The sequence below is a fragment of the Podarcis gaigeae genome (assembly GCF_964106915.1).
Source record: "Podarcis gaigeae genome assembly, chromosome: 12".
Taxonomy (NCBI): Eukaryota; Metazoa; Chordata; class Lepidosauria; order Squamata; family Lacertidae; genus Podarcis; species Podarcis gaigeae.
Genome location: NC_139688.1, coordinates 26,673,550 through 26,700,116, shown reverse-complemented (window position 1 = coordinate 26,700,116; position 26,567 = coordinate 26,673,550). Strand labels below are relative to the sequence as shown.

Sequence of the window (26,567 nt, the reverse complement as noted above, 5' to 3'; positions counted from 1 at the left end):
AAGGAAACAAGACTTCAGTATTGGTAAAATCGGGAAATTTCACTGTTGCTTTGAGAGAAGCGCATTGATTTTGTGTTTGAATACTTTGCGCTGCTGTATCCATTAGTATATCCCATTCAGTTTAGGACTTTGTGAAATCAATGCATGAGATCAGGTTCAACTATTTGCTCAGTCAGGGACTTTTTGTATGGCCTTAGACCATGGGTGTAGTCAGGATTTATTTTTGGGGGGCAAGCATTATGTTGAGGGGCAGATCTGAGTACAATGCAGTTAGCTAGTTAGTTAAATAATTTTATTTATTTGTTTGGGGGGGGGGGAGCTGCCCTCCTGCCTTGAATAGTCTGTATTTCCCAAAATTAAGATATAATTCCAAAATTAAATATAAAAATCACAGCCTTTGGCAGACTTTCAACCTGTTCTTAAAAGTTCAATTAGAATTAGTGCAAAGTACTGTGTGAATGTACCAGGTTGCCATGTTAAAGCAGACTGAAAACTAAAGGCCCATCTATAAGGATAGAAAAATGGACACAATTCTAATTGCTTCTGTTTTCATAAACTCTATTACAGCTGATTTTATAGATAATTGCACACTGAACTCCTACAAACCTATGTAACACAAATGAAATATTTATTCTGGTGTAACACATTACATGTTTGTACAAGAATGTCAACAACAAAAAATTTGCACCCATCTCTGGGTCTACATTGTTACAGCCAAGTAGACAATAACCGTACAATAAAATTCAGTAGAACCTCAAATTTAATTTAAGTATTATTCAAATTTAAATATCATTCATCTGTATCTATCAGCTAGAGTTAACAAGTAACACTTAAATTAATAATTAAAAAGTTAAATCATTTGCCACATTTTAAGCACAATAAAAAAGTTTCTTACAATTATGGAAAACAAATGTTACAAATGTCATTTCAAATGTTTTAAATGCATGTAAATGATATTTTGAAAGCACACATGGACTATATTAAGCAGTGGTACAGCATTATAGTGCATTGTAATGAGATAAATTAAGTTATATTAATTTTCAGAAGAAACTAATAAGATAAATATTTGAAACTCTCAAAAAATATATATAGACCAAAAATATATCGATCAGCCATTCATTTTTAGGCTGTGAAATAATTTATTATATGGCTTATACCCCAATCCAAAACCTCTTACATCGGCACAGGCTCCACTGAAAACATTGGGAGAGGTGTTCATATAATGGCCCAGTTAGAAATATTTATCTTGATTCAATAAACCATAATTTATTATACTGAGAATGAGTGCTGTAACTTGTGACTATGTTTTCTCATCCTTTCTCTTGTGCATCATAATGAAAACCTGGGGTTTATTAAACCAGTTACCTATTACACCCATACCAGGTAGCTGTGGTTTAATATCTGATTACAAACCAGGGAGGCATATTGGTTTGCAGCCAGAGATTTAACTGTAGCTTCCTAGTTCAGATGTAGTGGTGAAATAGTTTAACAAGCTTTGGAAATTCCCGTTGAGGCATATGAGAGAAGCAAAGAAGGAAGGAGAAGAGACCATGGAGACACAATTATTGTTTTCAGTGCATTAAACAATTATTTATTTGGAATGAAATTGTTAACATCAGAATTGGACCAACATCTTCCAAGATCTGTGTATGGCCAAGACGTACACAAATAGAAAACAAAATACGAATATCTGGAGAAAAGCTTGATCTGCTGAGTATTTCAGTAAGTAGTAGCATTTATACAGCACAAGCTGGCTTGGGCCAATAAACATTGAAAATATTGGATTGTGGTTGTGTGCATTTTATAATTACTGTAGATTGCAGGATCTGAGCCACAGTGAATTTAATAAAATGGAGTGCAATTCTGCATCTTAAATGCATGCTTGTAAGGCTTATTTGCATGAAAAGGACCTGCATGCATTCAAGTGGCTTGAAAATTGCTCCGTGAATAGTCAGATCACTTAATGTGTCAAAACCCTATATGTAGCATAAATATTTTAATAGTACTCTTCTTTGATTTTATCCAAAAATACAATTTTATTAATATACCTATCTTAAATAAATTTTAAAATAAAATCTTATCTATGCTATTATATAAAACCTTTTGAAAAATAATTCAAGATAGCATTTTCCTTAAGACAGTTTTGTGGCTCGAATTGAATATGACATAACGCTGCCATTAAAGATTTTACACCCACATGCTAAATACCATTTGGGATCCAGAGCTCTGAACTTGCAGTGGTGTTATCATGTTTAAGGGCGATACTTCATGCATAAGGGTATATGCACACGTACAAAATATGGCACATACTAAGAGCACCACTCACAAGCAGAGAATGGGAATCCCCTGCATATATGGGAATAAGCATCTGATTACATCCACACCATACATTCAACACATGGCTTTCCCCAGAGGATCCTGGGAACTGGAGCTCACCCCTCACAGAACTACAGTTTCCAGCACCCTTAACTACAGTTCCAGGTTTCTTTGCAAGAAGCATGTAGATGTGACTGATGTAAGAATGTATGCATGTGGCCCTTGGCCAAACTTCAAAAGCCCTCTATGAGTCATTATACTTCTGCAAGAGGAGTATTAGAAAAAAAAGTGGGGCAATCCAGCTTTGGCTCTGTTCCTGCCCATACGGCATATAGCCCCTACAAGTTACCCCAGAGAGAGTGCAGCCCTTGACAAAAAACTAGAACATCCATTGATTTCAATGGGAAGAATTAAATTACATGGTCCATAAAAGTGCTCCGCTGTGGTGACGACTCTTCAGTAAGTGCAAGCAACGGAACCAACAAACCCCAGGTCTGCCCTTGCGCTGCAAATGGTAGTCTGGTGTCTGAGGTTACTGTAGGTGCATTTCTGCTCAGGTGCTATTGTAAGTGCATCTTGGCCAGAAACAGGGCAGCACGGATTCATTCTCTATGTCAGGGTAATAAACCTTTGCCCTTCTAATGCTGCTGAACAGAAACTCCCATCAGCCTTAGCAAGCATGGCCAATGGCGAGGGATTATGGGAGTTGGGACATTTGAAGGGCCACAGGTTCCCTAACCTTGCCGTAAACTGTTCCACTGTTAGTCGATGGTCCCATTTAATTTGGTGTAGCACATCTTATATTTGCACAGCATTTAAAGATCAGGTTGCTAGGCACTTCCTGCCCCCCCCATTCTAAGCAACAAGTTCTAATTTTCAATTTATTTTATATATTTGAATAAAAGTGGCAAAGGAATTAGTACCACCTGTGAAGTAACAATGGTTGCAATGAATTATTTTGGATTTAAACATTGTAAGTAGAAAATCAATCCTGATGAAAACTGGTGTCAATGGAAGTCTTTATCCCCAATGCTAACAGATGGGGTGGGGAGGCAAGATTTTAAGTGGGATTGTGGCTGGGAAGCAAAGGGTTAAACCTCCATGTGCTGTGCTCCATTCAAAACCCCCTCCCTGTCTGCTATTAAACAACAGCCCTATAATACTCTCCAGTGTCATGTTCAGTGCTATAATTAGATTAGCCCTCAATACTTTCGTTTACTATAATCTAGCTAGACTCTCACGAAACACAAATATTTGCACAAATAGTGTATCATAAAAACACAGACATCTACCTTGCATTCTTGGTTTGGGGCCCTAGAGAAAAATTAACAAGTGATGGGAATTTTTGTTTTGGACACTTATTTGACCATTTATGCTGGCTTCAATTGGTAATAGCAGAAACAAACTAGTGAAGCTACTTGAAGTTTAGCAAAATAGTAAACAAAATTCTCGTGGATGGATTCAACCAAGTAGTCCTCATAGTGGACTTCTGATAGTGCAACAGAGTCCCCCCCTTCACCCCATGCCCCCCCCATGGCTCTGGGTTGTGTGTGTGCTGACAGAACAATTGCCATAGCACTACAATGAATTCCTACCTAAGTGTAATTCCAAAATTTTAGGAACCTAGGACTAAAGTTTCAGAGTGGAACTTCAGGTGTAAGGTATCATAATTATTAACAAGGTGTTAAAACTATGAAGATTTCATTTTAGCACATTCATTGCAGAAGATGATTTTGTTTTTCACACACAATATATCCTTTGTGCGATGTAAAGCGTTTTAAAAAGATATTTAGTCCATAGCAAATTATGAATAACCGGTGGACTCCCCCCCCCCATAGTCACACAAAAATAGTTATCCCCCCAATTATGCTAAACATGTTAAAAGATGAGAATCTTTCTGAGCTTATTGTTCCAAAGGCCTCAATCCAGAGATAGGTGGAATCAAGAAGGCATTGTACATGACAGAGCTGGCCAACATGGTGCCCTTCAAATGTTGCTGGACTGTGCCTTGCACCTCCCCTGACCACTGGCCATCCTGGTTGCGGGTTATGGGAAGTGGATTCCAACAACATCTGGAAGGCACCATGTTCTCTATCTCTGGCATATGACTACTGTGAGCATAGAGAAAGCACTTGCAGTACTGTCAATGTTCACGGGTCTCCATCCTTATTTAAGGTGCTGCAGAGTCCTAGTCAGATACATCTGTGATTCAGTGGCTCTGCACCCACATCTCTACTGGTTAGTCATAGACAGAGACCTTAAGTGCATGGAAGGCTTACAAACTGTCCATTTTCGTCTATTTTTAGCAGCTTCCGGCCTGCCGTTATGCATGTAAAACAGGAATCCCACTTTCATAGTGCCCTTACTGCGAGTGTGTTAAGCGCGACTGTGAAATATCTATTATTTGTAATTTTGAGCCAAATAAATACAGCCATACCTCGGGATGAATACGCTTCAGCTTAAATATTTTCGGGTTGCGCTCCAAGGCGACCCGGAGGTAACGGAGCGCGTTACTTCCGGGTTTCGCCGCTCGCGCATGCGCAGACGTTCAAAATGATGTCATGCGCGGAAGCGGCGAAACATGACCTGCGCAGACACGTTTTATGTTCACTTCAGGATGCGAACGGGGCTCCAGAACGGATCCTGTTCGCATCCAGAGGTACCACTGTATAAGCATTGGCTTTAATAAAATAAGCAGTGTGCTGGAAGTCAGGCTATAGCATTAGACAAACTGTGATATTCTTGCTGACAATAAAGATGTCTGCAAAAGATGGATTGAAGTTTGGTTTTGTGATAAATTGTGCAAAATGCATACGGGATACAGTCCAGCAAAAGTCGAGGCTGCCCACGTCCCAATGGAAAGAATGGAAACTGAAGTTTCCAGCTGAGTCCCATGGATTATGAATGTGGGTAAGGGCAATGGAACTCTCCCACTAGTGCCTTTCACCCAACTGCTCTTTTCCCAGCTGAGCTCACTTCCAGTACTGGAGGCTCAGTGCAGAAGAAATTTGCCGGGAATGAGAAGCAAAATGCGAGTAAGCCATGGGCAGAGAAAGCTCTACCAGCCCCCATATTTTCTTTCCTTAAAAAACAAACACAAAAACAAGACCCCTTTCCCTCCCCAAACATTTATGTGATCGAACAAGATCTGGGTTTAGCAAATCAGTCTGCTGCCATAATGTCTAGTTTGGTCTATTAATGCCCCTTACTTTCATTTCATTATCCACTAGTGCTTGTGCTAACTTAGGTAGTAATCTACCTAGCAGAAACCAGCAGTCTTCTAAGACTGTGGATTTGAGCACAGTTATAAATAGCTAGCTTTGTAAGGTTTGATCTTGCAATTTCAAAACACTACTGAACATCTAAACAACGGGTAAAAACTATGGTAGCCTTATTGAAAACTGGAAAACAACCATATACTGTACTTCAAAATATCCTGGTGCAGCAGGAAATAGGGCAGCTGCAGCTTCTCTGGTCCCCTCATTCACCATGTCATGGCTGGCTCTGGGTGAAAAGTGTACTGGGAAAAGTGGGCCCCTTCCTCTGTCAGTGTGAATTTATTAGCTGTGATGGCAGTGCTCCCAATGGTGTCCAAGTCCCACTGGAAACAGTGGAGCAAATGCTTGTAAATGTGGGTGAGATTGAAGAAAGCTCTCTCCTGCAGCCTTTCCCCCATTTGGCCACCAGTTAAGTCTTCCACAATGCTCCAGAGCAATACCAACTTGTGCATTATGGGATGGGCATTAAAAGGTTGGCAAGATCCACCTGCTTGGTGCTCCTCAGAGCGTAGAAACAGGAATTTGTTTCATGGGAGCCAAATTCACCAGTGATTCTTGGGGCAGGTGCTTACGCCACACCTCCAACCTACCATAATGGATCAAGGCTCCAGGCATGGCATATAGCAAGCAGGAAAGGAGGTAGATAGCTGGGCCAGGGAAGGAAAGGGCAGGACTTATCTTTTGTAACCTTAATAGATTTAAAGGAAAATGACTGTTCTCCAGCGTTGAATCTGGCAGCCTAAGGGAAGACAGCTGTAACATTATGAATGGTGCAATGCTAAGAATCTTCACTCAGATATAAACCCCATGGAGTTCAATGGTATTTATTCTCTGGTCAACATGCTTAATAAACCCAAGTGTGGCAGAAGAGGTTTGAGAACACACTTTCTCTGCCCAGACAGCAAATCTTCAGAACGCAGGGATATTCAGAACGCTCAAAGACGTTTACGCCACATTAAAAATGTTTGCGTTGACCAACACTGCCCACTTCCTAATAGTTTACAGCATATCATCACTTGTTTCCCACAGGTTTCAGTCTACAGTAAAGCTTCTATGAACTACATCACTTTGAAAGGACAATGCTGACAAAGGCGATCATTGTGGACTCACATGATAGTAACCCTTTCTGGCGAGGGATGTGAACCAGTTCCACTTCCATCTTCCATAAATTGTCTTCTTTCCCATCCTCTTCTTATCCGCCTCAATTTCCTGCTTATGCACGGCAGGAGCAAAAATACCTTACCCAGAATTACTGTGCATGGCAAGACAAGTGCAAGAACAAAATTTGGCGGTGTGTAAAATCTGTAGTATTGTTCCTCAAAGGCTCTTTTCCACCCATAAATTAACACATGGAAAGTACTTATGAGCAGAGCGACGTATCCAAGAGTAGACTTTGAAGATATTGGGGGGTAGGGGGTGGGAGGGAGAGGAAACAGATACAAATTAACACTCTGGAAACCCAATTAGCAGACATAGCTAATAAACTAATTAAAATTTCTGAAAAAGACAGAGTTAAAATCAGCACACGTTGTAAGTACATTTTATCGCTTTCAGGATTCTGAACTCTGCTGGTTTAATAAAAAGGTCGCTCCCCATTCTTTTTTATTTCACTGTGATGGCCCAATATGTATTCTGATTTTTCAAATTAAGTTCTGCAGAGGAAAACTGAAAGAGCAGCTCAGAATATGAAAAGGAGCATCCAGAATGCTCCTCTGGCATTTTCGAAGGTCTCTAGGGGCAGAAACCTTTTGCTGGATGAGCAGAGTGTGTGAGATTTGCTGGACTGATAACGAGTCTGGGAGAAAAGGGATGAAAGAGGCTGCTCACTTGAATCAGCAGGTATGGTTGCATAGAAAAAGGCGACAAAAAGCAGTATCAGAAAGATACTGCCAGATATCTTTAATGATACACATCACAGCTTCCAGCCCTTCCTGGGATTTGCTGGTGCTCAGCAGAGATGTATTGATTTGTCATATCAGTGTAATGCAGAATTGTGGATAATATTCTAAAACTGTGTTAAGTCCTGAAAAGAACTGCTTAAAGCCTCAACTGCTTATCTCAAACACATTTTGGGTGAAAAAAAAATTCAAGGAAATGTCCTTTGACCAAGCATTTCTTAGATTTGGAATTCTTGTGAAGTCAGTTTACCAGAATGAAAAAATAAAGAACACTGCCTTACAGTGTACTCTTATACGTAGTTACTTGGAAGGAAACATTCCAGGGCAGCTTTTGCTAAGTATTAGCATTTAGGAACTTGTTGACATTTCTGGAGCAATCCTGTTAAATATCAACACTGAAATGCCTTCTGATAGATTAGCTTCTAATATCGGGTATTGCTACAATACACACCTGGATAAAACTGAATTCCCTCCAGTTTAACGACCTGTTTACTGAAGGAATAGAAGTTACAGCCAACAGAGAAAGCAGCCCCAGGCTCATTATTCCAAAGGAGACATACATTTCAATCCGCCAGACTTCTTCCTCATTCCATGTATTTTCAACATCTGCATGGACCTGAAGAAAGAGGACGGAAATTTTTTAGAACACGGGACACTTTTGTACAAGAGGAGTTTTCATTCATTCTGGAGACTTGTTGGGTTTCTAAGTGTGCCTGGTGGACTGTCCGGAAGCTGGGAGGAAGGGATGGGGGGGAAGCTGGTCAGGATTTCCAGTGACTGTGAGGAGGCGTTCATCCCCTTAATAGGCCTGTCCCTTCCTACAACTAGGAAGAGGAGAATAAACTATGGAAAATGGAAAACAGATGCAAATCTGAGTGATTTATGCAGATCTCAGAATTCAGTGCTTATGGGCTTAGTTAACAATCTCTTGGAACAGATGCTGCACTGAAGCTAAGCAGGCCTAGACTTGATCAGTAACCTGAACGGAAGACCACTGGGAACCCCATTGAGAATCACCGTCTCCAAGTTATTTTCCTTACCTGCTGATAAGCCATATTCAGGAACAAGTACCGTTCGGACCTCCTCATGGGCAAGCAGAGGCTGTAAACCACGTGCACTGTTGCAAAGAAAAAGCTAAGCAGTCCAAGCTGTTTCCTACACTGCAACCAGCTCTCTAACCAAGGTGGAAATCGCCTGTATTTAGTGCCAGAATAAAGTTGATAAGCAGCTGCCAGCAGCCCTGATAAATACACTAGAGACAACAAAGTGATAGCAACAACTGGCAATGTCTTATTCACGATCTCAATAGGAATTTTGTAGAAATCACTCTGCTGGTTCCTCACGTAAGGATGAATTACATCTCGGATGAATGAATAGATGAAGAAGAAGGTGGCCAGGCTGACAGCCACTATTACTGGTCCTTTCCACAGCGTGAACAACCGAAGAGGCAAATTTTCAATCTCCCTTGCAGATGATAAAGCGCCCAAATCAAGAGGAATGAAGCTGAGTTGACGGGCAAGTTCCATAACTTGATGTCGAGCTTGAAAATTGTTACTACATATGTAGACCTTTAAAAAAACAACACACAAACATTATGATGATGTACCAATATAAAGATGAATTCAACAGCTGCAATGGACTAAATTCATGTCCTCCAGATGTGGCTGTACCACAATGCCCATCAGTCCCAGCCAGAATGGCAAAAATGGGAGTTCAACAACATCTGGCAGACACCCCACTGGCTACTCCTGAACGTAATGGTCAAACTGCAGTAGATGCTACTAGCAGATAAAAAGTGCCCAAGCCACTTTAAATGCATAAATGATTTTATATGTTTAATTCGTTTTCATTCATTGTTGTCAGCAAGGTCATGTTTTTCACCTTACTTATGTTTCCAGTGACATAACTGAATGTTAAAATTGCTATAATAATGAAACTAGGAAGTTCTCTCATTTTGTTTTCTAGAAAGCATTGTATGGAAAACTAAAGCATTCTCTGCAGCTAGCTGCTTCTGGTCAAATGTTGTCTGGAGCACTGATGGAATTATTCTGTGATAGTTGACCGAACAAATTATTTCAGAACCAGATATTCCATTTCCCCAAGCTTTTTCTTTTAGAAAAAAAATAATTGTATGTTTTACATACCATTTTACATATGGTTTTATTATAAATAGTTTTGGGATGCCTCAACTGAAGGGATTCAATAATAATAATAATAATAATAATAATAATAATAATAATAATAATAATAATAATATCATTTTATCTCTGTGAGCCACCCAGAAAACTCTGTTGTTGGATGGTCAGTACTGAAGCAATAACAGTAATGCGATGACGCTTTGGCATCCTTGTGTGATGTTCTTCCTCAATTCAAGCTCAGCAGCACTGATGACTGTTTACAAGCTAGCATACTGAGCAATGTTTACTCTCACTGCTGGAACAAATATTGAGATTGGCAAGACAGTCACTACTATTCCAACCACTATTTTCATTCCGCTTTTTAAAAAGACATAAATGCATAGCTTACCTGTCTGCTAGCATCTTTGGGTCCTAACTGCAGTGCCCAGGCTGAGATAACGTTGAATCCTTTGACAACAAAAGAATCTTGGAAAAGTGACTGCAAGTATTCTGCATTAGATTCTGGATACTGGTTAACTCTCATGTTATTGCTGACATCTACAAGGATTTTACCAACAAGCAGGTGTTTGAGGTCCCACAAAGCAGCATAGTGTTCTCTGTGTATAGCAACAAAAATCAAATTTGCTTTTGCTACAGCATCTTCGTGATGAGTGACATCAACCACATGTGGAAAGAACTCAGCAGCAAACTTAGGGTTTCTGCTTCCTATGACCACATGGTACCCACACCTAATAAGCCTAATGGTCAGTGATTTTGCAAAATCTCCACTTCCAATTATGCCAATTGTGACCTTGCTGGTGTCCTTGATACCGTTTACACCATTTGGCAAGAAAGTTTCATTTAAAGATTTGGGACTTCCCATCATAGAAATTGATTCCATAACTCAACAGGATGAGATTAGAGGGCAATTTTCTAAAAGAAAACAAAGAGGAAACACACATGGTTAATATGAACCCATTAACACATCCTGCATCGTGAAATATTCCCCCCCCCCCTACTTTCAAACATTCCTCTACAAGCCAGGCAATTGTGTTCTAGCACCAGATGAAATAATAATAATAAAAAAACCCGATTACTGTACTGTACATATGATGGCTTGGATTCTCAGCCATAAATAGATTTGTTTATGGAATTGGGTTTTCCCCTCTAACTCTTCCCACTAAGACCTCCCCACATCCCCTGATGTGGGTTTTCTCATCTAACTCTTCCCACTAAGACCTCCCCGACATCCCCTGATGATTCACTCCAGCAGAACCTTCTAGAACACAATGGAATTCTCCCTCCCATGTAAGCAGGTACAAGCAGAAGGCACCTCCCCCCCCCATAACCCCTATGTTTATAGGGTGGGGGAACCTAATTTAGGCTGCATGCCTAAACACGGCCATAATCAAAAGTGCAGTAGACTGGCTCTACACACATTCACACACCCCTCTCCATCCTTCATCCTGACAAGCAAGAGGCATCATCAAGGTTCAAGGACATATTCCACATTCCAGCCAGGCAGAAACACTTGGGTTGAGAAACAGGGCCAGATTGGGGGTATGGCCTACGTTAGAGTTTTGAGGGCCTGGACGGTTGCCCCTTGGCCTGAGTTTCCCCAACCCAGGTCTACACAGAGAAAACCACCTCCATAAATAGCAAAAGAATTCAGTAGACATCAATAAGGGAGAAAACACATCTTTCAAAGATGCTTGGCAGAATCCATAAAAGATCTGAAATATATGACCCAAGAGAACATTCCCCACAGAATTCTTGAGCTTGAACAAATTTATGTCTTCATTGGAAAGCTGAGATTCTGCAGGCACACATTTGTCTGCCAAAGTGTCACCCACCGTTGCAAATTGTGTGAATCTTTGTCTACCACAGCTGGCGAGGAATTCAGTCACTACCTCTCATCTTCATTTCCTTTTCTGTAACACAAGAACGACAACCATCCAAGCAACCACAACAGCACACCAATACAAACATTGTGTAGCGGTTATAAAGCCTGGCAGGACATTCCCCCTCATAAATATGCTTGCTGTGTTGCAGGATGACACCTTGTGCTTTTCCACTGTTAACAATGGAAACAATCTGCACTTAGGATTGTGGCCTAAGGCAGTGTGCCATTCTGATGCTGAAGCAGACCCACAGCACTATTCCACACTGAAGATACTGGCATAGCCCATGCTAACACAGAACAGTGTATATATAGAACAAAATTTTAAAAAATGTGCTGCCCTATTAATGAGGAGGTTATTAATTTTATTTAACATGTTTCTAAACTGCTTTTTATGCTTGGTAATCCACCCAAGGCACTCCCAGAGTAATCAATAAAACAATATAGTAACATTGCGCAGAAATACTATTACTATATTTAAAAAAGCAGCAGCATATAAATAAACTGAGTAAAGCATCAGTGTGTTAGTCAATCAAAATCTAACTGATTAATTGACTAAACATTACAGCTGTACTTTAAAGGAATTTTGTATGCCATTCTACTTCCTCCAGGAATTTATATATTCATTTGTCTAGGAAAATAAAATGTAGAAGGAAGCATATATAAAAATAAATGAATAAAACGTTACGGGAAACTGCAAAGTCAAAGGCAACAAACCTTAATCCAAGTTCCAAATGGCATGTAGGATTGTGATAAGGGGAAAATCCACAATTTCTTAACTCTGAAAATCTATATTTTTTAAATGTCATTTTATTACTGTTATAACTTGCTAGCAGTTGTTGTGCTTTACTAATTCTGAGGAAATGATTCACTCTTAAATGTGAGTTGCAAATCCAGCAGGAATTGGTCAACAACTATTTTAGCCAAAGCAAACTAAGGAAAAAAGATTTGTGTGTCCTGGAAATGTGATTCACTCATGCAACTGACGAGATTGCATCCTATTTTTTTGTATTTAAATCTCAAAAGGTACATTGTGAAACACCCCAGCTATTTGGTAACATTTCTTTTACGAGAAATGGGCTACTTTTAACATTAAAAGAGGCCAGGGAATTGAATATTGAGCATTCACTTCATTTTTCATGCTCTTTGAACTAGTTAAGAAACCTAAACAGAAACTTAAAATTTCCACTGTTTACCATAGAGCTTATACTCAGATCCCAAATACGGTACACTGCTCAGAAAAAGGCCAACATTTCCAAACCTTAGTTGCCAAAGGCAGACCTTCAGCTTTATATCATAACTCTGAAACACAAATCCCAATTTCGAATTTCTCTTTTAAATACTGAAATCTTAATCTTTTTGTCAGCTGACAGAACGTCAACAGTAGAAAAAATTGCACTGTCTTCAGTATTTGACATGCCACTTTTTAAGTTCAATAAAATAAGGGAAGGGTGGTCAAATACTGCTATGTTTGGGAAAGCAATGAGGCCATTGGGTGGGTGGGTGTTGTGTTGATGTACCTAAGATGCTGCTCATTGGATGCTTAGCATGACTGTATAAACTGCCATCATAGTACAACACGGGCGGGACATTGTAGCCTTCCATACTGATGTTGTTGTTGGGACTCCCATCAGAACTGGATAATGGTCTGAGCAGCGGCGGATTGGTGCCCATTGAGAATGATAGGGTGGAAGCAAGGGAGACCAATGTGAGTGGAACCAGAACCACAGAACCAACTAACTCTAGATTTTCTCCCAGTGGGAACAGTGGGAAATTTAAAATGAAGGTTGTAGCTTATTGCTGCTGCTGGTGGGTGGGTAGCCTGTGGCTGGGTGAGATCCACGGTTGTAAGGAGAGAACCAGTACTGCTGAAAGCCTCCTCAAACCTGAAGTTGGCCCTGTGAGCTATGAACAGATGCTTTTGAAAAATTACCTTGTTGGATCACATATGCAAATCAGCTCCCGGTTTCTGATGCCAGCAGAGATCAGAGTGCAGCCTGTGAAGAATAAAAAGAGGGTCTTAAAAGGCTTGTTCCTTGCATGTTGTGTACAGCAAGGCTTTAATGGTAGAAGTCCAAATTTCTGATGATTTATTTTCTTCTAATGATCTTGCATCTGACTCCCAATGGGACAAGATGGTTTTCTTAGAAGTCTAGAATTGCAGGAGAACCTGGCATGAACCAGAAATCATTTCCCCATAGTTATCAGGCTAGCTCCACAAACCTTGTGCAGAGCCATGTGCTAAGTAAGTGGCTTGGGGGGATGGAGTCAGATGCAAAAGACAATTTGGCGGCCAAATATTAACTGCATGACATGTTATTATATAAGCCAACATCTGAGTTACTACAGATCAGTGTTTTCAGCTTTTTGCTGTTTCTATTGTTCCACAACTGGGAAACTCTTGATGATCTATTTTGAGTAATCAGGTCTACCAGTAAATTAAATCTACTCCCTGCCCACTCTAGTCATAAACAACACTGTCAAAGGCTATAAAGCACTCTAGAAACTTGAAACAGTTCTCCCACTTTTTAAAAAAACCTGCAACCTTAAAAGTATTTAACCCAGAAAAAAACCTGCCTCAATTTTTATGCATGATTTGACCTGGCTATCCTTTACAAATCTATGAACATTTCAAGTCATTGAAACGCTGTATACTTTTCAGAGTATACTTTTCAAAGTTTTGAGCTTGGGGTTGAAAATGGACTACAACAGGATTAAAATTCCAGGAACAATGACTCTTCTCCAATTGCCCCACAGTGATACCATGGTATTCATCTGAGAATGCATAGATTTTTTAAAAATCCAGATAAACGCTTCAAAAGGAACATCAGGTCACTGAACTATTAAGAACAAGAGATGTTCTTCCTGTTGCTAATCCATTTGTTCAGCAGCGCATTTGGCTATAAATTTAGATTACATAATTTTAGTCAGGACTGATTTTTAATCCAACAATGTCCTAATTTTCCACCTTTTCTTCTTCCACCAGAACAATATGGAACCAGGGATGGCAGTGAAGCAGAAAGGGGAAACAAACTGAAGTAACAGAAATGATAAGGTGGGGGGGGGGGGGAGAACATAAAAAATAATGGTCTGGACAAAAGGAAGCTGGAAAAGTAAAATTTATTTGTACTGTTGCCATGTGCAACTAATAATTCAAAGATATTTCAGTAAAATTCAAGTCTATCTCCTACTGCAGTGGTACCTCGGGTTACAGATGCTTCAGGTTACATACGCTTCAGGTTACAGACTCTGCTAACCCAGAAATAGTACCTCGGGTTAAGAACTTTGCTTCAGGATGAGAACAGAAATCGTGCTCCGGCGGTGCAGTGGCAGTGGGAGGCCCCATTAGCTAAAGTGGTGCTTCATGTTAAGAACAGTTTCAGGTTAAGAATGGACCTCCGGAACGAATTAAGTACTTAACCCGAGGTACCACTGTATATATTTGCTCAAGGTTGTCATCATGCATCTTGGTCACTGTCTGATAGATGACATTGAGAACTACAGCATGACAATAGCTCTTGGAGAGCTGCTGTGGCATTTGCAGTAGCACTGGAGAAGCCGTGGAGGAAGTCACAACAGCCTGTGTCAGTTCCTCAGCAACCGCCCTACAGCTGCTGCCCCCCTCACCAATGATGCTGTTTCAACCTCAGCAGCAGCAGAAGGCACAGAGGAAGGAAGCAGTGGGTGAGCAGGATGGAGCCATCCTGGCCTGTCATGATTGTTCCTCTATGGCACCCCTGGACCACCTGCCACCCTTCCCTCCTCCTTGTGCAAGAAGGTCTAAGGGGATGGGGGTGGGTGGGAGGACTTGGCAAGCCCTAGGTCAGTGGGGGAAGTTGGTTGGGCAAGGTCTAGAAGGCACTGGGGGCTTTGGTGAGGTGGGGGCAGATGGGGTTGGTATTCCTTTGGACCTCCAACATTGGGTAAGGGACAAAGGAAAAGCAGGGGGAGAGCTGCAAAAGGCTGAAAGGATTAGTGCAGCGTAGGCTTTCTCACCCGTCCTCCTTCAACCTCTGATGTTGGGATTTGAGCAAGTGAGTGGAACAGACCACCTACCAATCATGTGGCATCACAATTATGTCATGTGATTGACATGCAGGTTGCCCTTCCCACCTAAGTTGGCCCCTGGGGTGGAAACCATAAAAGATTATCCAGCTCTGGTATAATGGTTGGTTGGGTGGGGGGTTTGTGAGGGGTGCAGTGGGACAGAGTTGTAGGCAGGGTTGGCTGGCAGGGATGGAGCCCCAAGTTCATCTATAAAATCTGTGGTCTCATAGTGAACCATGACTCATATTTAACCAAGGTTTTATTACAGTCAAGAGATATATAAATCTTGTGAAATACAAAAAAATAAAAAATTAGCACGGATTCAGGGACATCTACTTTTTGTAACCATATCTTTGTATAGTGCTATGGCTTCTGCTGTGACCTACTGGCTGAAGACTAACGTCCAAACACATATGAGCAGAGGAAGTAGTAAAAGTGTACATAATGAAGCATGCTTGACCAGGCTATTTGCCAAGTTGCTTCCCTCAGCAGTCCTGTTCTGTCCCACAAAATTGAGAAATCAGGGAGCTAGAACTCAAGAGTGGTGAGTTGTGTTAACTGGAACACGCTGCCTTTTAGCAGTCTTGTGGTTAGGGACAGGACATCTGGTGAGGATGAGTAATGTCTGATTTATTAAAAAAATGCTAAGCACAGTAAAGTTGTCTTAACTAATTAGGTGAAGGGTTAAAGCAAACAAAAAAGTGACATGTTTACTTCTGCTTGCTTAGCAACTTTACAGGAGCTCAGAATATTAATGGTACAATTAAGTGAGTGGCTAAACTGCATACAATCCTATTATAGCTGGAAAGTGCAGAAAAGACTGCTGCAAAAAGAGGGAGTTGAGCTAATTAGACAGTTGGACAGGTGGGTTACCAAGGTTCGCATGAGTGCCACACCCTGCAAGCAGATGCCCTAGACATGACCACTGAGCTTCTAGGCCAAGAATGGAGAACCTTTTTCCAGACTGAGGGTCCTATTCCTTTCTGAACAACCTTCTGGGGCCACATGCCAGTCAGTGGTGAGAACGGACAGTGGCAAAAGTGAGCCTAACAACAAGTGTAAATTTTACCTTTGTACAGTATGCTAGTTTATACACATACCAGCCTCTATCCTTCATCCAAGCAAACAAGAATCATTTTCAGAGTTCAAGGACACATTCCAGCAAAAAACAACACCCTACTCAAGGTGACTGTGAACCAGAGCCAGAGAGGGGCATGACATTGAGAGACTGCGTGTGGCTGGGGGTTGTTGTGGGGAGAGTCCTCAGGGCCAGACAGGGAGGCTTGGAGGGCCCTGGGCCTGTGTTTATCAACCATCAGGGACACACTACTTATCATGCTTACCACATGATAAGAAGACTGTGCTAATGAAACCAGGCTATATTATCTGCTGATGTCCAAGTGGTGTCTGTCCATTCTGTTGTCCAACCCAGCACTCTTTGGCCACCTTTTTCTCCTATGATCCTTGTTTCTCATTTCGTCTCTGCCTACCTCCCTGTTTCACTGTTGCTTCCCCTGTGTGAAAACATAAGAGTCGTTATCTCCTCGAGACAGGGAGCAGTCCTCTTCCACTCTCTCTAAAACACCATCCACGTCAACAGCACAAAAAAGTAATACCCACTCCTCCATTTATCTCCCTCTCCACTGAGTAATGGTCTCCTGTTCCCTTCAATGACTCCAGCACACCTCATTGCTCCTTGCTGCTCCCTATGTGTGCAACCTGAAAACAAATACTGTATGATGTTACCTCTCTTTGTTTCCTTCAAATCCCTTGTCAAAGCTCACCTACAAGGCCTAGACTCATCGTGTTAATCCTCATTCTTAACCATAAGCAGGATTTAATAATGTGCAAACATGTTTGCCTGAATTCTTCATTCTCTCCCTTTGACTCTCCTTCTCTTGTTTCCCCCCATGGACATCTACAAGGCAGGGCACGGGAGGGCATCCCCCGATAAACCTTAATCTTGACCCCCTGTTTATTTGTCTGTTTGCTTGAGTAAGTTTCTAGCGCTTGCATAACTTGAGATATAAGAAGATGAGAAGAGGAAGAGTTTGGATTTGATATCCAGCTTTATCACTACCCGAAGGAGTCTCAAAGCAGCTAACAATCTCCTTTCCCTTCCTCCCCCACAACAAACACTCTGTGAGGTGAGTGGGGCTGAGAGACTTCAGAGAAGTGTGACTAGCCCAAGGTCACCCAGCAGCTGCATGTGGAGGAGCGGAGACATGAACCCGGTTCACCATATTACAAGTCTACCGCTCATAACCACTACACCACACTGGCAAGCCTTATCCTTCCCGTGGATGACCTTGTTTCCCTCACTGTCTGCTTTAGACTGCAAACTCCACGGAGGCAGGCTCCTATGTGTTCTCTGTACTTTATTATTTATTTTAAGTATTTACATACCATCTTTAAGATCACCTTTCCCCAAGGAACCTCATAATTAAAACAAGTACATTGTTTCAATAGGAAAAAACACACATAACAAAACATGGCAGATAGCAAACTTTGGAGCCAATTTTTACTAATGTTTAAAATGTTACATTATAAGGTGCCGTTTATACTGATTGTGCTTTATAAGCAGCTAATAAAAAAATATTAATTCATGTTTCAGAAAAGTTACTGAGTTGGGAGAATCCGCACAGATCACAGTTTAACATTTTACCACATTTCTGCTTTGGAGTAAAGGCCTCCTTGTTAAAATGCAGAAGAAAGATGAGGAGCTTGTGAACCTCCAAGTGTTGCTGACTCCAGCTCCCATCAGCTCCATAGCTCAGAAACATCCCCACCTCTCACTTAGCAAATAAGTACCAACCTACCCTGCGACAGCTCCTTTTATGATTGTATGATGCACTGATTATTTGTTCATGTTCTGGCAATCAGTTGACTATGTGGTTATGTGCAGACAGAGGTTAAGTTACCACTTTGTAAATGATTAGTCTTGTCTTTATCCAACCACCACCTATCGAAGCAAAATATAAATGCCTTTGTCTAACTGAGAAGCAACAAGCTTTGAGTCTGGGCACCCATTCCACCCAAGTGATCAATTCTGCAAGTCGCTTTATTCAGAAGGCAACCACAAAATCCATCTTTAAGGTACAGTGGTACTTCTGGTTAAGAACTTAATTTGTTCTGGAGGTCCGTTCTTAACCTGAAACTGTTCTTAACCTGAGGAACCACTTTAGCTAATGGGGCCTCCCGCTGCCGCCGTGCGATTTCTGTTCTCATCCTGAAGCAAAGTTCTTAATCCGAGGTACTATTTCTGGATTAGTGGAGTGTGTAACCTGAAGTGTCTCTAACCTGAAGCGTCTGTAAATCAAGGTACCACTGTACATCATAGCTGTCAACCATCCCTTATTTGGCAGGAAAGTCCCTTATCCCAGCACTGTTTCCTGCTGCTGTCCCTTATTGATGATGTCCCTTACATTTCCCGGGTTTCAAAGGAAGCAGCTCCTCTCCCTCCCTCCCTCCCTGCCAGCCAGGGAGGAGGGAGGCTCCAACTGTGTTGCTTGGCTGCGTTGCTCACCCAATAAGGAGTCTAAGAACGACTGGGGGGTGGAGCTTGCATGCCTTGTGCTGATCAAATCGGCTGCATTGCCTGGGGACTCGCCTTTGCTCAGCGCTTCCCAGCGGAGAGGTGACGGTGGTTTTCCTTGCTGCATCCCCTTTGCCAGGTTGCTGCGCTGTGGGAACCACCGCTTGAGGCTTCATTTGGCTGCTGGCTGGGCTTTCTGCCTTTGGCTTGGAGGGGCTCAGAAGTCGAACATACCTGTGCTGGGAAAATCTCTTATTTTGGCTGCTGATCCCTTATTTTCGAGGCTGCTGGTCCCTTATTTTCAAATCTGTAAGTTGACAGCTATGCTGTACATGAGTGGGAGACTACCCTCTGTATTCAATCCAAGCAGCTTTTTCTGTTACCTTTAGTTAAGGGCTGTAGCTCAGTGGTATAGCATCTGCTTTGCATGTAGAAAGTCCCCTTCAGTCCCCAGCATCTAGTAGCCTGGGAATGTCTGTCTGAAAGCTGCTGTCACTCAGTGTTAACAATATGGAGCCCTGCTCATGACCTCTTGCAGCCACCATCCTATTAATTTCATCTCCCTTTCACTTCAGACACTGTGCAACCTAGGGACACATCCCTTGACCTCTGTGGTTAAACACACACCTACCTCTTGGGCTGTGTTATAAACTGAGATATGAAAGCTAGGTGCTAAATGGCACCTTAATCCTAGGTTACGGGTGCAACAATGGAATGTCTAGGCATGCTTTTTATAACAAGAATACAGTGGTACCTTGGGTTACATATGCTTCAGGTTACATACACTTCAGGTTACAGACTCTGCTAACCCAGAAATAGTACCTCAGGTTAAGAACTTTGCTTCAGGATGAGAACAGAAATCGCACGGCGGCAGTGGGAGGCCCCATTAGCTAAAGTGGTGCTTCAGGTTAAGAACAGACCTCCGGAACGAATTAAGTACTTAACCTGAGGTACCACTGTACAAGTGACGTGGGTGGCGCTGTGGGTTAAACCACAGAGCCTAGGACTTGCCGATCAGAAGGTCGGAGGTTTGAATCCCTGCGAAGGGGTGAGCTCCCGTTGCTCGGTCCCTGCTCCTGCCAACCTAGCAGTTCGAAAGCACGTCAAAGTGCAAGTAGATAAATAGGCACCGCTCCGGTGGGAAGGTAAACGGCGTTTCCGTGCACTGCTCTGGTTCGCCAGAAGCTGCTTAGTCATGCTGGCCACATGACCTGGAAGCTGTACGCCGGCTCCCTCGGCCAATAAAGCGAGATGAGCGCCGCAACCCCAGAGTCCGTCACAACTGGACCTAATGGTCAGGGGTCCCTTTACCACTGTACAAAGCTGAAAATGAATGAACTGCAGCTAAAATACTATGTTCATTTTCAAATGCTCTAGTCCACCCCCTAATATTCTTAAGGGGGTCTCTTCTCCAGACTTCAGAGAGTTACCTGGAAGTGGGGAGGCAGAAAAAGGTCCTCCTTTCCTTGCACTCTGCAGTTTTAATCTGAAATCTTAGGCACACTACTGTGCCCAGAGCTCAGAAACTGCTCGCAAAATGCGCCTAGAACAATGGGGGTTTCGAGCACTGCTCTTGGGCTAATCAGTTTGTCAACTGCACATTGTAAAGAAAACGGAAAGGAAGGGACAAGCGACCAAAGGCCTTCTATCAACCTGTAACCCAGAGCAACCAGATCCTAGAATAATTCCGCTTTGATCGCGCATGCCCTGTGTCCCGTTCCGATAGCGCTGTGCTGCTTTGCCCTTGACTGGCCCGGAAGACGATGGATGTTAGACAACACGAAGGCTCCAGCTATGTTATTCTTCTTAACATATAAAATGAAATTGGGTTACGAGTGGGGTGGGGTGGGGTAGGAATCTGGGAATCTGCAGGGATGGTTTGCAGTGTGACTGGAAACCGTGCTATTACGCGTCGAGTACAAACCGGCGCGAAAGCGCGCGTGCTCTGCGCTTCGCCGCGCGACCCGTTCCCACGCCACCCGCGCTCTGCTCGGCCAGGGCTTCCCCGTCCTCCCGCCTGGTTCTCACGCGGGGGCGCCGTGTTAAAAACAAAAAAAACAAGCGCAGCCCCCTTCCCGTCCTTCCGGGGTTGCAAGGGCAGGAGCCAGGCGCCTATTGGTGCCCCCCGCCCCGTCCCGCGCAGCTCACCTCTTGCAGCGCCGGAGCCGCCTCGGCGGATCTCCCTCCCTCTCGCCTCCCGCTCTCCAGCCTGTCTGAAGCTCCCGGCGGGCGGGGAGCGGGGCGGGAGGAGGAGAAGCGTTTCTTCCGTCCCTCCCCCGCCTCGGCCCGGCCTTCCTCGGGATTTTGGTGCTGCCAGCAAGTGGGTCGCGCAGGCCGGGCGAGCCGCGTCTTCCTCGTCCTTTCGCAAGGCACCGAGAGGCGGGGGAAGCGGCGGCGGCGGCGGAGTCACGGGGAGCGAGGGGGTGAGCCGCCGCCGCCTTCTCCGTGCGCGCGGCGAGGTGGAAAGAGGCCGGCGTCCCGCTGCTCCTGTCACCCAAGGGTGGGTGGGGGTGGGTTGATAGATAACCGCGCAAGGCCCCAAAGGCCTGTTTATTATTAAGGGGATCTCTTTCTTTCTTTTTAATTCCCGGCTTTCCGATCCTAACTGCCCCCCCCCGAAAACCTCAAGGCAACTAACATCGTTCAAAATGAATGAATAAACACACACACACACACACACACACACACACACACACACACACACCGCTAAACCAACCCGCTATTCAAACAATAAATCTAGAAACGGAAGACAGCAGATCCAAATTTCAGAGCAAACAATCCCTGGGCCGTCGCGTGTTCGCTCTGCATTAGCATTTTTCCTTATTATTTTCAGCATTCTTTGCCGATAGCAAATACGGAATGAAAACACAAAGAAAAGTAATGCAGCAAAGGGAATTTGCGTATAATAATAAACTTTTTTTTATTTTTTTACATGGGGCAGTGCAATCCTATAGTATGTAGCTGGGGGCAGCAACGCTGCTCAAGACCAGGGGCTGGAAACCACAGGAGAGAGAGCACACTTGCGCTGGAATCCCAAAGGCATCTGGTTGGCCAGAGCAGGATGCTGGACTAGATGGGCCAGTGGCTGCATCCAGCAGGCTCTAAATACTGTGGATTTTTAAATGGCTAGTGAAATTTGTGAGTTTGGTCCCATTGCGTCAAAAATCAGATGAAGTCATGCCAAAGTGATGTTTTGCTCCACCATCTTGAATCAAAAATATGCCAGGCACCCAAATTTGACTAACACCACTCACTCCCCTGAGAACCCTAATGCCAAGTTTGGCAACAATATCTCAAGAGGTAACTGAACCTGTGCCAAAAATGAGCAAAGTCATGCCTAGGGTCTCATCCACACTTTTGTTTGTCCCATGATTTTTGTTCTTTTGTTCCACCGCTTTCCTCAGGAAAATCTGTTTACTGCTGAATTGGAACAAATATCAGTTGGGTTTTCTGTGGATTGATGGGAGGCAACTTCGTCAATTTCTTCTTATTTCCTGTATTGTATGTTATTGTATTACAAGTTGCATTCCCTAAAATTCAGACTGTAAAACAATAAAATAAAATACAATATAAAAAATATACAATTGAAAATAAATATTAACATTTAATGCAAACGTGCTACAAACCACCTGAAGCTGGCAGACCACTGGTGGTCCACAGACCAGTTTCAGATGCCTTGCTCTGGCAAATAGCCATGTTTCTCTGAAGCATATTTCTGAGGGAGTCCTAAGGGTCTGTGGTTCAGGTAACCTATCTTAGATTATATGAAAACATGTTCCTATCTTGACAGTTCCCATCAAATCCATCAGAATTCTTCCAAGACAAATGATATTTATAGGAACCTCTGAGGGAACAGCTCAGTCAGTAAAGCATGAGACTGTTAATCTCAGGATTGTGGGTTTGAGCCTTGCACTAGGTGAAAGATTACTTGATAGCTGGTGGGTGGACTAGATGATCCTTGCGGTCCCTTCCAACTATACAATTCTATGTTCTATTGCATTCTATTGATCCAGAGTCTGCCGGTGTGATTCTAACAGTGCACATTTGAAAGGAATCACTAATTGCAGTTTATGCAATGGCGGTGGTTGGTGTTCATTGGGACTGGCAGTGCAGAAGGCAAATAGGCCAAAAGCCAATGGCAGATGCAGCCAACTAATTATTGCATTGTCCCTATCCTCCCCCCTGTTGAGTTACACAAGGAAAATGCTGAAACTGAGGAGGAGGAAGCTGACAGCCAGGGCCACTCCCCAGGCTGGATGCAAGGGAGAAGGCAGGCAGATGGGGGCTGGCTGACCTTGAGATTGGGAGCGCAGTTCCCATTTGCTACAGTCCATGCAAAAGACACCTAAAGCCTTGAAGTTGTGAATAGTGATTTTATACGTATGCCATTCTACTCCGACAAACCACAAAGTTATTAGATCAGCAGGCCACGTTAGGAACCGGTTCTGATCCTGAGCTTTTCAGCATTTTTCTTCCATAAATACATGCTAAGCTCTTTTCTCAGATCAGTTTAAAAACACATGTCTAAATGTTGAAAGGTCCCCAAAATGAGAACACAAATTCCCCCTATGATAAAGTGTGCATGGATGAGCTGAATTTGTTTATAGCGCTCATTTAATTTTTAGCTTGTCAGCAATAAAAGGTTTCGAGATTACATTTACGGGGTCATTTATTAACAAGCAAAACAAAAGTGGGCCCCATTACCCTTCACCTTCTGCCATTTTATCTCTCGTAGGCCTTGAACTATTAACCTTTACACTTTTCTCTTTTATGTCCACTTTTGATGTAATGTATTCTCTTTCACACTATATGTTATCTGGTTTGACCCAGTAATTTATTTTTTTAAAAAAGTTAAATGAACCTATGCAGTCTTATACTCAATAATTTGCAAGAAAGACCCATTAAGAAAGGCAGGACTTGAGTCAACATGGATGTGGATTCTGCCGCTAGTAAACTATCAGTGATCATAAAATAAAAAGCAAACATAAGAGACGGCTCTGTGGCACATTCACAACCTTTATTTTCTTTATTCATAAACATAATTTATAGGCTGCCTTTTAAGGCGTAGCCCTCTACAAGTGACTTACACAACATAAAACACAGTATGAAAAAATTTACTATAGAAGGAACATTGACATCATTTTTGCAAAATGTGCTACTCAATTAGCGGGATGCCATTTTAACATTTTAAACTGATTAATTTACAGGTGCAGAACCCTTTTTGTGGTCTGAGGGCCACATTCTCTCTTGGGCAACCTTTCAAGGAGTGGGCAGGTGCAAAAGTGGACAGAACAGGAAATGTAAACTTTACCTTTATACAGCAAGCTAGTTTCTACACAAACTCCCCTCTACCCTCTACTCAGACAAGCAACATTACCAGAGGTCAAGGACATATTTCAGCCAGACAAAAAACACCTAAGGAAGGATGGTAAGCTGTAATAGTGAAGGGTGTGGCTGAGGAGAGTCCCAATGAGCAGATGGAGAGGCTTGGAGGACTATGTTTGGCCCTGAGGCCTAAGGTTCCTCACCCGCGGATTAATCTAACCAGTATTAAATATTGTTCCTTGACCTGTGCAGAGCTTGTCTGAGGCCAAGGGCGGGAGTCTTCTTAGAATAAAGTTATAAGCTCAAACAAAAAAAGCAGCCGGTCCCTGGTGGGGCCTCCAGCCAGCTTAGCTAGGGTTGCCATATTTCAAACACTGAAAATCTGGACAGAAAAGTTGTATAGTTTTGGTGGTGAGGGTTTGGCCAAAGATGTATGGCAAGCCTACCATAGCCCTCCAAGGCCTGGGGCAAGTGGACCCAGCTGCCACCCCCCACCCCCGCACAGGCCTGGTTACAGCCATAGTTCTCTAATGTTTTCCTAAGCAATTACATCCTGCACATTTTGAGTTTCATTTTTGTTCTTTTACTGACATAGAGAATTGTAAGTTCGTCACTTTTCAACAACAAAAGGTCAGGCTCTCCAGTTTTCTGTGTCACAGTGCTTGGTTGAGTCACAAACTTTTCTGACAGGAAGCTAAAACAGGTTTTGATTGCAATGCTTGCTATGAAAAAAAATCAAGTCATTTGCCCAGGGGAAGGACTTGGACTTTTGCAAACACAAAGTCTAAACAAAAAACAAGTCTTCCTATATTAAGGACTGCACAGATTTAAAGTCTATTTATTTACAAAAACACAGAAATACATACCATAATAACAAAAACAATATCCTCCAGAGTTTCAAAGGCCATAGATTTATTATCCAAAGGTTTGTTAGAGGTAAAATGTTTTTGCCTGGCAATTAAAGATGTATAGTGAAGGTGCAAGGTGAGTCTTCGTGGGGAGAGCATTTCACAAATGGCGAACCATCGCAGAAAAGGCCCGTTCTCGTGTTGCCACCATCTGGATCTCTCATGCAGACATACAAATGATAATCGCATGCTTCTGGTAGGTTCAGATGGAGAGGTGGTCCTTGAGCTATTGCAGTACTGAGCCAATTTAAGTCTTTATAGGTTGAAAACAGCACTTTGAATTGGGCCTGGAAACTAATTGGTAGCCAGTTAAGTTGGGCCAGGATTGGTGTAATATGCTCAAACCGTCTTGCCCTAGTGAGCAACCTGGCTGCTGAAGTTTCCAAACTCTCAGGTTTCCAATCCTCAGACAGCCTCATGTGGAACACATTGCAATAATCTAACCTAGAGGTTACAGAGCAGATGGCAGAAGTTCAGTTACCCCTGCCCAGATGAAGGTGCTACCTGCTGAAGCTGATGAAAGGCTACCAAGGCCACCTGAGTCTAAAGTGAAGGCAATGGATCCAGCATCCCCAGGCCATGTACAATATACTTGGGTCCTGCTCTTGGCAATTTTGACCAGATCCTTACTTGCTTACCTTCAGCTGTGCTACAGCATTAAGTGCCCAGAGACTGTTTGCAGGAAATGGAATTGTTTTATAACAGTAATCACCATCTAGCTTGTTGGAGTCGCATGACCATGAATCAGCTTTGTCTTTTTATTATAGGTCTTAGTGGCTCCTCCTATCTCAGATATGCCTTCTACTATAAACAGCTGATCTACCTGGGTGCAGCAGATGGAGAGGCGAGACTGAACTGTCTCCCACATTAGTGACTTCAGCAGATCACTACAAATATATATAATTTTACAAAGGACTAGCACCAGCATATGTTTCCTCTTCCTTCTCTCTCCCTTCCCCTTCTGTTTTGTGTCTATCAGGTTAATTGTTAGCCTGAGAGCACAGACTATTAAACTTTAAGCACTTTACTAATAAATAATTCCTGCGTTGTAATTTCAAAGCCAAGTTTAACCATGATCAAGGCACATGCAGCTGGGATGGTATATTGTTAAGATGGATAAAGAAAGCGCATCTCCACTCATAGTCTGCAAATGAAGGGGCTACACCATGTTAGATGAACTTGCACTATTCATCTATCTGGAAGCAAATCTTTTCTGCACAATAGGTTCCCAATCCAGTAAGGG

General features: G+C 42.7%; 1 protein-coding gene across 3 annotated transcripts; it reads right to left on the bottom strand.

Annotated features, from left to right (window-relative positions):
* Positions 1-607: 607 nt before the first annotated feature.
* STEAP2 (STEAP2 metalloreductase) lies at positions 608-21,521 on the bottom strand. 3 transcript variants are annotated; one of them, XM_083705030.1, is made up of 7 exons: positions 21,240-21,521; positions 13,443-13,506; positions 11,463-11,540; positions 10,019-10,542; positions 8,533-9,060; positions 7,944-8,108; positions 608-6,985 (listed from the first exon to the last, which is right to left on the bottom strand). In XM_083705030.1, exons 4-7 carry the CDS (start codon positions 10,508-10,510, stop codon positions 6,701-6,703), a joined length of 1,470 nt encoding a protein of 489 aa, XP_083561156.1. In that variant the 5' UTR covers positions 10,511-10,542; positions 11,463-11,540; positions 13,443-13,506; positions 21,240-21,521; the 3' UTR covers positions 608-6,700. The 3 variants fall into 3 exon arrangements, with proteins under 3 accessions (XP_083561156.1, XP_083561157.1, XP_083561155.1); XM_083705031.1 differs by having other exon boundaries at positions 11,463-11,535; XM_083705029.1 differs by lacking the exon at positions 11,463-11,540 and having other exon boundaries at positions 21,240-21,520.
* Between the last annotated feature and the right edge of the window lie 5,046 nt (positions 21,522-26,567).

Bases quoted from the DNA above. Each gene is read 5' to 3' on its own strand.
- STEAP2 (XM_083705030.1), bottom strand. From the start codon at position 10,510: ATGGAATCAATTTCTATGATGGGAAGTCCCAAATCTTTAAATGAAACT. The intron at 8,109-8,532 runs GTAAGGAAAATA...CTCTTTCTTCAG, and splicing joins TGAATATGGCTTATCAGCAG to GTCCATGCAGATGTTGAAAA. The intron at 6,986-7,943 runs GTGTGTATTGTA...ATATCTTCAAAG, and splicing joins GGGAATTCAGTTTTATCCAG to TCTACTCTTGGATACGTCGC.